The sequence below is a fragment of the Mesitornis unicolor genome, unplaced genomic scaffold, assembly GCF_000695765.1.
Source record: "Mesitornis unicolor isolate BGI_N332 unplaced genomic scaffold, ASM69576v1 scaffold32131, whole genome shotgun sequence".
NCBI lineage: Eukaryota > Metazoa > Chordata > Aves > Mesitornithiformes > Mesitornithidae > Mesitornis > Mesitornis unicolor.
In genome coordinates, this window is record NW_010166296.1 from 11,466 (window position 1) to 26,760 (window position 15,295).

Sequence of the window (15,295 nt, forward strand, 5' to 3'; positions counted from 1 at the left end):
TCTAACATAACAGTTATGGAGTTTAATAGATCAATCCCTTATGGTCCACTTGACCATAAGAATCTCTTTCTTGGAGTATCCTGGATCTAGCTGGACACACTAAAATGAGCAGAAAGAGAAGTCCAAGGTATTTCAGTAATTTTCTCTCAAAATTCTGCAGGTGCTTCTATCTTCTGAATTGTCATTACATCAGTTACCATACAGTATTTGGTGCATTCTCAAAGTTTGCTTCTACTTCACAGACTGACAGTCTGCTCTCATAGAACTGACAGAAGAAGGAAATTTTGAAAATTATGCTTTTTCCTTTTGAAAACTGTAAGGTGATAAAAACGACTGATACCACTACATAAAAGATGACTTGTTGCATAATTTGGAATGAAAAATAATTCCAATACATAAGTATATAAAAACATGATTATGCATTTTCTGTATTAAAAAATGTTAGAATCTTTGAACTCGGTTACTCTCCAAAAATGAGTAGCACTTGAAAATATGTCCTTGAATATCACAAAAGGTAATAAGGCTGTTTATTCTTCCTTTGCATGATTCCTTTGCATGTGTGCTTGACTTGATTCTTCTTGTTCTGCTTCTTGTTTCATTAATGCACCAGAGTTTAGAAAACATTGTGACTGCTCTATGTATATTTAATTTATAATTTTACAGTAACAATTTTGAGGCAGACCTGAGCAAAAATTTTTGTGGATTTTTTTTTTCTCTTCATTTTTCCATTTTCTTCTTTAGTGGTCTCTTGAAAAATCCAGCCTGCAGAAAAGAAAAAAGTGACTAAGAACTTCTCAAAGCATACAACCCATCTTGGTTTGCTGGTTCTTACTACTATTTTAATACTTTCAGTACAGTAAAACTTCATTTAATATTTTATCACTAAATTACAACATTGTTTTTCCTAGAATGGAAAAAATAAAGATATGTCATTGAAACAGACAAAAAGAGTACATTAACATACAGTAAGCAATTGCTGAATCATTGTTTTGTTCACATAATGTCAGAGGCCAAACCACTTAATAATGTTTTGCACTCGTTTGAATAAATACTTCATTTTATGACTGTCATTTTTTTCAAGAGATTATGCATGTTGAAATTTATAAACTAACCTTCTGACTCAAGTATGAACTAAATATTTAGCTTGGAGAAGAGTGCCCACTTGTGGCAATACTTACGCCACAGGCCTAGCATCTCACACAGAGAGAATACCTGGTCATGAAAGGTTACAGTCAAAGCTAATAAAAGAATCCCTCAGTAAACCCTTAATAGTACTAAAATATTTTTATTTTTCTTTCCAAAACATACGGGCTGTATAGGTTGGTTAGCATTGCATATTACACATTTGAAAAATTTAGTGTTATTAGTTATTCTGTCATTTCTACAAGATTTCACTCTACTTACTAGGTAATACTAGTGTCCTTGAGGTTCAGAAGGACATGGCAGAGGATATAAGCATATTTGTTTATTTTCATGAAGACAAAAGCATGCAGCTTACCTTCCACAAAGCAAATATAAGCAGTGCAAGAATCAAGAGTCCTGCAAAGATACTCAGGAGAATAACCCATAAGGGGACTGTACCCGGTGGGAGCTCTTTGGAGATCTTAATCATGGTCTGCAAAGTGTTCAGAATATAAGCAATAAATAGTTTGTCCTTCTAAAACATCAGCAGAGCAGCATGACTTTTGTCAGTATGCAGTGATTTTCCAGGGTACCACTTCATTCTAAGTACAGGAATTTGTAGGACGGAATTGAGAAAATAATCTCCAGCATGAAACTCTATATTTATGTAACATCTTGCACTTTGCAAGTGCATTCATTTCACGAGGGTTGGCCCAGCTATAAGTTAGTAGTCATTGTTAAGATTCTAAACCAATTAAATGAAATAAGTGTAAAAGGCTATATAGATAGTAATTTGATTTTAAAGCAGGCATATTTAGTGTAAACTGAAATAGTCACACTTAAATAAGCAAGACCGTATAGAAATTCTAATTATTTTAACTTATGTATTTATTAGGGACACAACTTTATAGTTATTTATAGTTATATATATCCCTTTATAGCGATTTTGGTATCATCGTCTGACCAATTCTTACATTTCTACTGTAATATGAAATTCTTATTTAAAGTAGGGTAATATGTTACAACAGGTAACAATCAGATCACTAGTAATGAATGAAGAGGAATGATTCAGTTGCACAATAAATCCTATGAAGAGTAAATCCATGAATTATCATAATCTTCTTACCTCCAGTTTTTGATGGTCATTTCTCAAAATCAATGATGAGTTCTCACTTCTAAGTAATGCCTTCACAACAAGGGTTAAGCTGTGAATACTTGCCTGGAAGAAGAGAGGAATGGCTATGGTTTATAATTAGGTATTTTAAAGTAGAAAGCTTTGTGCAAATGAGAAGGGTGAAAGCAAAAGTTAATGCTAAAGTTTTATGCAGAAAAATGTGAAAATCGGTGAAGCTGCTCATGTGTGTCATCTTCAGCACACACAACACTGTTTGCAAGACAGCAACACATCTTTGAAAGAATAGAGAGCAGAGGTTTCAAAGAAATACTAATTAATTCTGAAATATTTGGCCCCAGGGACAGATTCAGGCTTTCTAAAATTCTGCTGTATCTCCCTTCCTGTCCTGTTATTTTCCAGAGAAAAACAGAGACACGAAACAGGAACTCAATGTCAGAAATTTAGCAACTGAGCAAAACAGACCACAGCCTGGTCATTGTTGTAACTCTCACAAAATACTGATGTGGGCTCTCTCTCCTCTGCTCTTTTTGATCAAAAAATCCTTTCTGGACTTGAGAAACCTTTCCAGATTAAAACCTACTTAAAAATATATATGCTTCTTTGTACCCCTCCTTACATCTGCTGAATTAGAATTTGTGTATGCTTAAGTAACTATTTAAAAAAGGATCATCAATACAGAATAAGTAAGGAGTGTCTTCTTACCATGTTTTAAAATTCCTGGTAAGTTCTAAGTACTTACTTTAAGGATAATAATGTGCATGTAATTTAGTTTTGAAGAAACTTTAAAATAACAAGAGAAATTATTTAAAACACTAGGGGACTGTGGAGACTTAACAAAAAAAAAGAAATTTCAATACACATTGGAAACATTGGCTTAATTTTCTCAAACCCAAGAGTATTCTTGAATGCAAATGTGATTTACTTACTTTTATGATGGTAGGTTTCCATACTCTTAACGAAACATTCACTTGATATATGTCAGATGAGACCAGGGCACAATGAATAGATGCACAGCTGTATGTATCACAGTCCTGTTTAAAAGGCACCAACATGAATTAATAGGAAGAGACATTTTACATTACTAAAATAAAAACATGTATACTACTATATATAAAGATCAAAGACTTGCTGTGACACCAGTACTAAACTGATATGAATTACTGTGGCTTTCTATGTAAAAATGACACTGCAGCATACAAAAAAGTTGAGATGTTCATGCTGTGGTAGAGTAGACTCAGTTTTTGAAGACTTGCTTAGCCTTGAGGAAGCTCTGTTTCTGTAGGCACACACCAAAAGGCACAGGCAGAGCTCCTCAAGGAGGCATGGCCTCTAACAGCAAGAGTTTCTCTGCCAGCACAGCTATGGCTTCTCCACAGTATTTAGATTCTTTCAAATCATGAGATGCCTGAACTTTTCAAGCAGGGCAGGACATCTGTGTGGAAAATTAAGTATCTTTACTTCCCAGTATCACTTCCTAGCTGGGAGGGCAGCAGAATGATGTTCAACACTTCAGAAACAGTTGCTTAGCCTAGACCTTTATCACCTCTGTGAAGGCTTATGATAAGCATGGCAAAACACTCTTCTGATGGCACAGTTTCATTTGCACCAGAAACTTGACTTATATCTCTCTACTGATGAGGCAGTATGATGGTTTTTTCCAGTGTGCCAACATAATTACAGCAGCAAAATTATTTTGCAACTCTTCCATCTAAATGTGAGAGGCTAAACCTTTCCAAATGGGATTGCCAGTTACATTTCTACCAGTAGCATAGAAAATTTGTCAGATTGGAGTGCTAGCATTTGAAAGTATTTTCAACTGGATGTCTAAAAAAGTTGCAAGGGAGATGAAGCTTTTATAATGTTACTATTTTTAATTACAATAGGAATATAGAAGGTAAAGATTTACTCAGCCATCTAATGTGCTACTCTTATTTATACATTTGCTAAATTTAAAATAAACGCCATCCCAAATTCAGTTCTCTATACAGTTTCGTAGCCAAATAAAAACTATAGCTAGTCTACATAAAGATGACTTTTCAGGCTCTTAAAATAAAGTAAGTTTCTATAGGATACAGTTTGAGAGAAGCTTTTATATATTTATTGCAGAAGTGCTCAGCTCAAAAATCTGGGTTAATATCTGGGATGAATATACATACTACATGTAGGCTTACCATAATTGTATCTTTTGTAGGTTCTTTTATTTTTGACAACACAAATGGTTTCCCAGTGCTGATCTTTAACGGATCTACAGGGTAACTAGTTTTGCAGATGGCATTCTGTTAGCAGAAAAAAAAAATATTCTTATTGTCTGAATATCCAATCTATTACAATAAAATGCTCTGGAAAGAAGCTAACATCAATAATATTTAATATTAACCACAATAATATTTTCTAACCACTAAATGCAATAAAACAGCATATTGCAAGAGTAGAGAGTAGGAATGTAGGATGGTGTAGGTATTGAAGTGTCATTATTCAAACAACAATTTTTATGAGATTATTTAACCTAAACTCTATCCAGCCACTTAAACATCTGCAGAAGCAAACAAGAGCTTCCTGAAAGATGACTACTTTGTGAACCAGCAAGAGCTGGCTATTAGGAGAGATAAATAGCTTTTGCACAGGAACCCAGAGGGCTTCTGCCTTAGCAAGCAGACAGGCAGGTTAAGTGCAAGATTCAGAAGCCCCTGCTGCAGCGCCCAGGGAGGGGGAGCAGGCGCTGGAGCACTGCCAGGCCTCCATGGCTCCTTCAATGGCAGCTGCCAAACCCTTCGGTGTCTTTTGTGCGTGGGAATTTGTTTTCTTCAGTCAGGTCATTCACTGTCAGATTGCTATCATGAATCACGAGGATTGCACATCCCCCGCAGAGCACTTTGGTACACTACACTAGGGAGTAACTAGTGGCAGATGAATTATACCCACAGAAAGAACACAGATTTCTTGAGATTATGTGCAAACTTGGGTCAAATGTGGTGATTGCCTAGAAATGAAAATAACGGGGGAAGGAATTTAAAAATTAAGACTATTTCTTTGTATTCTAAACATGAAATATTTTGGGGGTTTTGGATTTTTTTTTGTTTAAAGTGAACCTTGATCTTTCATTTAGATAATTGGATTTATTTTTCAGTGGTGCAGCACTTCAAAACTAAGTGAAATATTTTGAGAGAGGTGCTCATACGTGTGTGTCTCTGAGGGAAAGGTGAAAAAAAAAGGTTTAGGTCACCACTTATTGATATTTGAGTTCTTCAGCCATCCAGTTATTTATACAGCTCTACTTTTAATATCTACAGATCTGGAATCATCACATCAATTGTGATCTGCTCCAGCTGCTCTGGAGGAGTGAAATGGAAAAACTCAAATGAGGGCTGCAGTAAAGAGCATTTGAAAGACATGAGCTAACATCCCCTTCAAGATGTCTCAGTGACCCAGAAAAGGAAGATGCCAGAGGATTGCTAGTGCTGCAGGAAGGCTATTTTCAGTAACAGAAAGAAGAAGAATGAACAGGACATTGAGGTATAGATGTACATAGCAAAACCAGAGCATTTGCAGTAAGCATTGAGATAATGTAGATAATATGAGACTCAGAAGAGAAAATTAAGAGAGAAACTCATATCACTCATATCTCATATCTACCATATCACTTGGTAATGTATCAAATTAGCCTTGTTATAGTGCAATTATTGTTCAACACCATTTTAAATTTGCTTGTTTCCTTTTAAAAAAAATATCTCTGTCTTCTTATGCACATCTGTACATACACTTAAAACATCAGCATCTTGTCTTTTAGAGCAAAAAGCAAGATTCATCTTGAAGCAAGGCATCATCCCAAAATGTTTGTGTTTTGCAGCTCCTTGCAGCAAAAATTTCAACGTTAATCATAAAAATACGAATTCCTAGCTTACTTGGGAATGTGACAATGCAGTAAGGTAGAGAAGAGTATTCTTGGCTGCTGTTACATTGGGAAATAAGATCTGCAGCGTGAGGTTTGGCATTGGAAAGTGTTCACCTTTTTCAATCTACAAAAAAAAAAGACAAATGGTTTGATTAGTACCTTCCTTATTTTGCTGGTATTTGATTGTGGGGTTTTTTCCTTTCCTGTGGTTTTCTTTTTTTCTGTGTTTCTTAAAGTTCCATAGTCAGTTACACAAAAAGTGGTGTGATGAACTCTTACTTCTTCCCTGAGAACAGCCTGTTGTGAATAAGCAGACACATTCTTCTGTGGCCTTTGGTAACACAATGGTCTATTGAAGGAAATCAAATGAACAGGATGAAAGGGTCTGTTTTGACATAAATTTCTTCTTTTTATCTTGTTTACTGCATCCTTTTATCATTTAGGACTTCTACGTAAGGTAATTTCATTTCAACTTTTAATAATACCCCTAAAATGTTTTAACATGGAGAGGAGCCACTGTACCAGCAGTGGCTCCCGCTGCTTTCTCCTCAGGTGTGCTTAGGCAGCAGCCCTCCTACCCACCTGCTCCTCTCCCTGCTTTCCCTGAGAAGATCACAGGACACATCTGTGAGCTGCTGCTTGTTCTGAATATGCCTGCTGTGGCCAAGGATGGACAGAACATCTAGGTGGAACTAGTGGCAGGGGAATTGGTGATCCTGTCTCTGAAGTGTATGAGTTTAACAAGCCCTGAAGAACCTGTTTAGCGTTTTCCTTCTGACTACTCATTTGTGATAGGCTGCTTGCAGAGATGAGTTGCACTCACAACATCATAAATGGTGTGGCTCTGCAGACCACCAGCTTTTATATTCAGAAAGCAAAGATTCTGAAATAAGTAATGTCTTAAACATACACAAAAGCATCGAGATTACAGGATTTGAACTTTCAGCCTAAAAAAAGTAGCTGAGTAAAAACACTGCAAGTGGGCTAAAAATGTTCAAAAACCTTCACTATTGCTATTTAGTGCGAGTGAGAACTTTCTCATGGTGATTTTTTTATGGACAGAAAGTTGATTCAAAGACTTTTATCCTTTGTACATGAGACCCTTGTTCAGCTTTAGGTTTGACACTGATTAAACAAGTATGCTCTCAAGATTACTAAATTCAGTCCTACTGCAACCTGAGAACGGGCTTCTAGTCCATTAAATATATTTTCCAAGTAATTTTACTTCACAGCATTCCATTGGGAAGACAATGTTCTTGGATCATGGCATTTGCCTTCTTCAAAGCTGACTGGATTTTGGAAGTATCTGTTCTAAATCACAATGAACGTAGGTCAAGTTATTTACTAGGGCATGCTCTCTTTCCCCTGCTGAGGGAAGCTGCTCCAAACTGCACCCAAACTACTTTGCAGGGATGGACCATGCTGAGAAACCCTGACTTGCCTTATTGCAAAGCAAGCAAGCAAGCAAAAAAAAAAAAAGTGTTAAACATAAAATACCCATGTAGAACATTTAACATATCACATAGCTGCTATTAAGTAATAGGCTGTCACATTAAGTGATTCAAACCAAATGAAAAAGATGAAGCCAGTATCTATATCATGCAGTTTTAATTATTTCTTACCCTATAATGTAGAGTAACTTCATCCCCAATCTGCTCTGTTGTGTTAATAGCAGTAGGAACAGTATCATTTGCTGCAATTATAACATGGTGCTCTTTGAAAACACTGTGGGTTAAAAACAGAACAAAACAAAAGAACCCAATAAGCATTAAAACTTCATAAAACTTCTAGTATTTAATAATAATAATGATACAGGTGTTTTTATTATTTCATGAATCCTTCATAGCAAGTCTTGCAGTTAAGACTGCACTGCTACTTCCACTGAAGATAACTTTTCTGAGTAATGCTCACTTTTTGTTATGCACATCTCAAATGTTTTGTTCAGATTAAACTGCAAAATGAGAAAGCATTGTTCCCAAAAACAATACATGAGGGCCTGATTTTGCTGTTCTTATTCTAGCTATGCAGTCCCTTATCCTGAGTACTGCCATGTGAAACAGGCAGGGTCCTATAAAAGAAAGAATCAAGGAAAAAATGAACAAAACCTGCATGTTCTAAATTCAACTTTATTCCCTATGGCATGAAGGCTGGATTTGAACCATGAAATGCATGCAGAATTTACTTGACATAATTATTTACACCTGCACACCATGCAATGTATTCTACTGATAATATTAATAATGTTTTACAGGGATGGCATTTAACTGAATTGTAGCTATTTCTGAAAATAAAGTGTACTACAAGATCTTCATTGAAGTTTATGACTGAATTGATTAAAAAAACCTCTAAATCTCTGAGAATCTAAAATTAAGGCTAATTTTTGAAGATAGAAATCAGACACCATACCATGCAATATTATTGTGTTACAACTTATGGCCATTAGGAAACTGGAAGTATTTGCTGTCTTACGTACCTCAAACACCTTTGAATGAATAGAGCAAAGTACAAGAATCAAGAGAAGCTGCTGTTGTACTTGCAAACTGTAGATCAAATTTAGATGGATAAAATGGAGACACAGAAAGATAACAGCAGTAACAGCTCCATTATTTCATGTAACTGCTCTTTTCAATGTGCTTCCTGTTTGTGAGCCTAGAAGCCATCATCTGTAGACACTGAGAACAACTCAACAACAAAACAATACTATAGTCTCTTTGAACACCTGCTATTTATTCTGCTAGTAAGTAAAAGTACAGAAAAGAATCAATACCTTACAAATATTATTCCTACTTCATATTTTACTGGAATTGTTACGTGCCCTCTGTTGTCACGCAAGGTCTCAGGTGGTTCTTCACTATCACTAAAATAAGACAACATACGCCACTCAGATCAGACTGTGAAAATCATCTGCACACACAACATAACTCTTAGGTGGGACAGGATCTTAAGAAACTGAAATACCTACATCTCTGGGTATGAAAACACACTACTCATTTCCAGTTAATTACTATCTCCTAAAAATAAATTAAAAAGACTCTTTTCAGTAACTAAAAATTAAAGTCCTGCACCAGTCTCAGCTCAGATACATATCTTTTATAAAATTACAGACTGCAGTTGACTGAATTTAAATGGATCAAATAAGGGCTGCTAATCTCACATTATTCTGGGATTTTGCAGGGACGGCAAACACTGAGGGCAAATGCGTTCCTCTGCTCTATGATGACAACTTCTGCTATGCTTTTGCTCTTTGAAGGTCAGACCTTTTTGTTTAGCAAAAATGTGATTCATGCTAAAGTATGCAGTAATTTTGTAAGACAGTAAACCTTTTCTGCAGGTAAAACTACGGGAATTTATGACTCATTTGTTACTCTCAGGCTCCAGAGACAAATAGCAATTTATCTAGTCCACTTAGTCCACTGCTGGGCCAAGTACATCTGTAAAGCTGTCAGCTCTACAGATTGTTTAACCAGTTCTGAGTGCAGGAAAGTCATCCTTGTTTTGCTATGAAACACAAAGCTGTAGATCTTTCTAAGATAAAAAATCAGAAGGTAAACAAGTAATGACTGCAACTAACCTTGTTGCATATACATGGATAGTAGCATTTTCCAGGAGATATGATGCATTGAATTGGAATGATATTTTGAAGGAAATCTGTTCGGAGAAATACATTACAAATTTCAAAAGGAAAAAAAAACAACAAAAAAGCAGACTAATAAGTTTTGATCCGATGAAAAATGAGTAAATTTTTCCTACCTTTATCTGTGAAATCCTTAATTTTAAGACTTTCCTATGAATGAATCTACCTTTCCTATGAATGAATCTACCTTTTTAAATTTGTCCCCAACCAAGAAGGAAACCTAATAACTATCACTTATTAAAGACTAGCCTGAAATTTTCCGAACTGAGAAGTCTCAGTAAAACTTACTATATATCAGAAATACATAGCTAAATCTTTCTTAATAGAAATGAACTCATCTTGCAAGCAATTTATCAAAACCATGGTTTTTTCTCTAATGAGAAGCAAAAAAAGCTTCAAATCCTGGCTTCGAAGCCTCACAATTGCAGTGGAGATGAGTTTCCTATAGAAGGCTGCTGGAATCTTGCTTAATATGTAATAAAACATCTAGACTATAGAATAGAAATGTTAACAATATAAATAAATTACTATGAGGTCTCACAAAAATTCCATACTCATTACAACTATTCATCACAATTTGGAACTACACAAAATTTGGCAACAGTGTCCTAAATATGTCCTTTTTCATATCCTGACACTTAAGGGTAATTTTATACGAAGCAAAAGTTTTACTATTTGTTACTGTACAGGATTTTTCAGCCCAGAATTTTGTTTATCCTTTAATGCGTACAAATCCTTATTACAAAGTGACTCAGAGTAACTTGTCTTAGATATTTCTTCATATTAAAAAAAAATTAAGCCAGGAAGAGGCTTTAAAAAGGACTGTATTAGGGATGCTTATCAGTGCATCAGAGATTATTTGATTTCTGAATGCAAAGGAGAGTATGAAATTCCTAAATTTAGGGATCTGTAGCTACAGAAAAACTAACAAAGCATGAAAGGAAAATGTGAGAAATCCAGTAAGGCTGGGAAGGGCGGGAAGGGAGCATTGTGGGCAGTGACATCAGGCAGTATGCTTATTTGGCTGCAAGAAAGTAACAGCTGACTTAATTCCTGCAAGTTCAAGACACAAGCTGGAATGTGTGTGTAGAGGGCAATGTAACAGTACATCTCTCCTGATACTCCCTTCGCTATCCATCTGCATGACAAACAGACAAGAAACTGCCAGGAAAGAGAGCTGGTCTTATTTGCATGCAATTTGCTATTCCAAATTTGATATCAGGGCTATTTAAGTGAGGCTTAGATGTGTATTTTCAAGGGCTAAGTTTAGCTAAAGCTCCTTCATTATTACAGCAGGAGATACAGAGTTATCACTGGAGCCATTCAAGCTGGAGCTCAATATTAAGTGGATTGCTTGCTGGAAACGCCTCTTACTCCCCACTAGGCAGAGGCAAAGTCTTCATGCCTGGTTTTGGCAGATCCAGATTAGGATTTCCACATACCAGTTTTCTCTCTTTTCAACCATCCAATTAAATTTTATATACAAAATAACTAAAGTCATAGGCTCTAATCTGTGGAAGGCCACCGTATCTAATGCCTTATTAAGATATCCTACCCAATATCCTGTACTTCTGGAGACAGACCCTTCTGGCCAGGTGTGCCACTTGCCTTCTGTCAGCACCAATGATGGCAATGTGCACTTTTTACCTCCTCACATACCACAGCTGACTGCTCAGGAACCAAAGACCTGATGTTCTCCTAATTGACTTAATGCAGTTCATATCAAGGGTAGCTTGTGAAACACATATAGACAGGTTTTGGGGTCAATACAACAAAAAAGAAATTCAGAGCCAACAGGGACTGCTCTGGCCTTAGAATGACATGAAGCAAGGGGAAATTGCATGCTCAGGAACTCTTTACCTCTTCTGCAGGTTTTAGAAATGGGTATCCCACTTTACAGGTGATGTTGTAGTTAGATTCACAACTATCTTTCTGTATATCCTAAACGAAAAAGAAAGTGAAATCATGTCCTTGTGCAAACTCTCTTTAAATTTTGACTAAGCATCAAGGGCCTGTTGAAATTAGATGCCATTGCTACTCTTCGTTGTCAAAACATCATAAGAGTCAAAGCCTTAATTAAACTGGAACAAAAATAGGAAGCCACAACTTCTGCAAAACGATTTCCAACTATAAACATCTACATCAATTAGTAGCTATTATTCCCTATTAGTGAAAGCATTTGGAACATTAGTAATTATATACAAACTGGACACAACGCAAATTAGTCATGAGGTCTAGCAGATCAACATATGTTTAAGTACACAACTTTTACATGTGATTTTGTAAACGTGTTCCTAACGTGGTAGTTAAACTGACATTTATACTCCATAAGTTATTGCCACAGAGTCAGCAACAGTGGTGTGGACCCCTGAATTCTCCTAACATGCAACATCAGGACTGCTGATTGAAAATAAACTTCTCCTAATGTTTCCCACATGAACTAAGGTGAATTTGTAGCATATCTAATGAGGCAGACATCAAAACATAAGCACAGCCTGAGGCATGGATGAGGCAGCCACTGATCTATGCTGTACTACCAAGACCATGCTTTTCTTATACACGTGCAAAAGGACAATTCTAGAGGCTCGGGAGCTGTACTGATGAATAATGAGGCATTTCTGGCTCTACAGATGTACAGATTACTCATGGTGCTGACAGTCACCTAAGATGTAGGCATTTAGTGTCTAAGTGTTATTATGAAACTTGGAGCCTAGGCAAGAGTTCACTCAGGTCAAAAGAAATGCACTCTTTAAAAGAGATAAGCAAGGACAGTGCTCCCAGGGAAACTTTTCCTATCAACTGAGATGATGCCAGAGCAGTGAAATTCAGGCTTGATACAAAGACTTCCTCAGATCTTCCTAGCAACAAAGGTCATGATAAATGCAATAATGTGAAAAATTCCTACCTCAATGCCAGCAAAAATAATATTTGGAGAATACTGAACCAAAACTCTGGTATTATAGGCACTATCTTTTTTGTTCTTCACAGAGAGCTGGATGGTGAACTTATCATTGCGTGTTTTTACAATGAATGGAGAAGAGCTGCAAAATAAAGTAATAATGTTGGATATCTTAATTTTTCAATCTGTCTTTAACATAAAGAGGAACTTCTTTCAGTGTCCAGATTATATTGTGTCTGATTTGAAAATTATGTCAGTTATCTTATTAGACTACAGAATTCATAATGAAAATAGAAATTTTGCACAGATACCAAGTGATACAATAAGCCCAGTGTAGTTACCTGTCTCCAGCTATGCTTGCTTTTACATTCAGAACAAGATCTGAAATGCATTTATTTTTGGCTCCACAATCTTTTGTGAAAGGAATCTGCAACAATAGTATTTTTATTCTCAACTTTATTACAGTTATTAGTAAAATTAAATACTTGCATTTTAATTCATTATCTAATTTTATATAAGCCCTTCTGTCTGACAATCAAAGAAAGCTGCCCTAATATTAATCAGTTAAACATGCCAATATCCTCTAAAATGCACAAGTGAAACATAACCTTTCTATTCATTCCCTTCTAAGTGATTCATCTAGATTAGAAAAAGAGGCAATAGTAGAAGTATGAATAATGACAAGGCCCATACAAGTCTATGACTAGAACTGCCCTGCTCTATCTATGCAAAGAAACAACAATAAAATAGTGTGTACTCTCTTCTATTTTCAGTTAACTCTGGACAGCTTTAAAGCCCCAGGCTGTTTCTCAGGCACACTGAATCAAGTTTTCACTCCTGAAGATTCATTTAGAGGAAACATCTGGACAGACTCAACAACCCACCCTCTTTAGCCAATTTTTGGACAATACTTTCAGCTTTTGTGTGGGTTATGAATTTTACTTTACATATTTTGGTTAGTAGTACAGAATCATATTGACTTACATATTCAGATATTGAATTTGGCAGGTTGCTATCAAGAACAGGTCCACTCTCTGGATCAGAAAAATTGAACTCCAGCAAAACCTTTACAGAGTCCTGAAAGTCAGGCTTATCCTAAAACATAAATAAAACAAAATTGCTGTTATTGATATTCACTTTAATATCTAAGGAGGTTAAAAAAACCAAACAATGATGAGGTAAAATATTTTTCAGTCACACTGTCACCATCCTTGCTAGAGAAGTATTTGCATGCTTGCAATTGATGATAAAGCATTTAAACTGCAAGCCAGTGCTTACAAATATCTACTAATCTTCTTGTGTATCTCATAATATCATAAAAATGTCACATAGCCTGAGCATATCCAACATAGTTTCATTTAAGAATGCCTTGGAATGGTCAACTTATAGACTCTGCTCTTTTAATTGTGCTTAGAGGATCAGTAAGATGAACAATAGAGATATCACCTTGGATGACGTCAAACTGAGGTCTGCAGTTAGATGTATTGCATATTCAAGCAAATTCTAGACATCATTTATTATTAGTTTTGAATTATGATACAACATATCCAAATTTTTAACTGCGATAGCTGCTTAGTTCTGCGAATTATGGTATGCTCTTTCTTAGGACAGACACAAAAAAAGAGATTAGGGTAAATTTCACTTTAAATGATTTACTTGCCAACATGTAGAAGTTATGTTTAATACATTCTGACCCTTTGATAGTTATATTTTTTTGTATTTTCCTCTCATGGCTTTCTGTGAACAAGCTTCGAGATATTTGTCTTTGTGAGTCGAGAGTAATCCAGTACTGCAGACCTGCAAAGGAAGTTGAGATCAATATGATGAACCTATTTGCTTCTACATATTCTTTCCTCCCCCCAGTATCTTAAATGCACTTTGAGTAGTGACTGTAAAAGACGTGCATTCCATTTTCAGAGCTATAAATGAATGCGAGCATAGCAGGCTTATAGTGTAAAGATTGCAGAGCATAGTGCTTATATACTTACTAGATTCAAATATATCTTCCTTTGACTTTAGTCTTGTCTTGAAACAAATTGTAGCATTTATGCATATTGTCTTTCTTTTATTTATTTGACAATTTTGTTGTTGGATATTGATGCTTTTGGGTGTGAACTGCATGGAAACATTTACTTCAGCCACATCACGAGACCTTAACAAAAACACAAAAGAGAAAGTACCTTGAAAATTATAGCAGCAACTTTTCTTAACTTAAGGATGAACTTACAAAATGTGGATGTTCAACATCAAAAAACACGTATGTAATGGTCTAGACAAATAAATAACTGTAAACTCTATACAGCACCAGTAAACAACAAATTGAAGACAAAATGGTCACAGGGTTTCTCCACAGTGTTGTGCTTTTTTTCAGAACAGAAACAAGATGAAAGGAAATAATTTCAAAAGCATTTAAGCATCTCTACACAGTCTCATTTTAAAAGAGACCAAAGACCCAGACCCTTCCTTGAGAGTATCCACAGATGAACATATCACTATACATGAGCTGGAGGGTAGTGTGCCACCTCTTTGGCTGTGGGTAGATAAACAGGCTGAGATTCACTACCAATTTGCTTCACTTCAACTCCCCTTTGCCCTCTGTCCTTGCAATGCATT

General features: G+C 35.8%; 1 protein-coding gene across 1 annotated transcript in view; it reads right to left on the reverse strand.

Moving 5' to 3' along the window:
• Positions 1-599: 599 nt before the first annotated feature.
• The window catches only part of ITGA1 (integrin, alpha 1), a gene marked incomplete at its 5' end in the record, with an annotated part of 16,452 nt that continues 1,756 nt past the window's right edge, over positions 600-15,295 (reverse strand). Inside the window, 15 exons of the mRNA XM_010194919.1 lie at positions 600-762; positions 1,499-1,615; positions 2,249-2,341; positions 3,184-3,288; positions 4,429-4,533; positions 6,160-6,273; positions 7,772-7,874; positions 8,917-9,006; positions 9,721-9,797; positions 11,644-11,724; positions 12,689-12,824; positions 13,024-13,109; positions 13,667-13,777; positions 14,343-14,479; positions 14,671-14,834. Coding sequence (XP_010193221.1) covers positions 718-762; positions 1,499-1,615; positions 2,249-2,341; positions 3,184-3,288; positions 4,429-4,533; positions 6,160-6,273; positions 7,772-7,874; positions 8,917-9,006; positions 9,721-9,797; positions 11,644-11,724; positions 12,689-12,824; positions 13,024-13,109; positions 13,667-13,777; positions 14,343-14,479; positions 14,671-14,834 — 1,564 coding nt within the window. The remainder of the gene's footprint in view (positions 763-1,498; positions 1,616-2,248; positions 2,342-3,183; positions 3,289-4,428; positions 4,534-6,159; positions 6,274-7,771; positions 7,875-8,916; positions 9,007-9,720; positions 9,798-11,643; positions 11,725-12,688; positions 12,825-13,023; positions 13,110-13,666; positions 13,778-14,342; positions 14,480-14,670; positions 14,835-15,295) is intronic.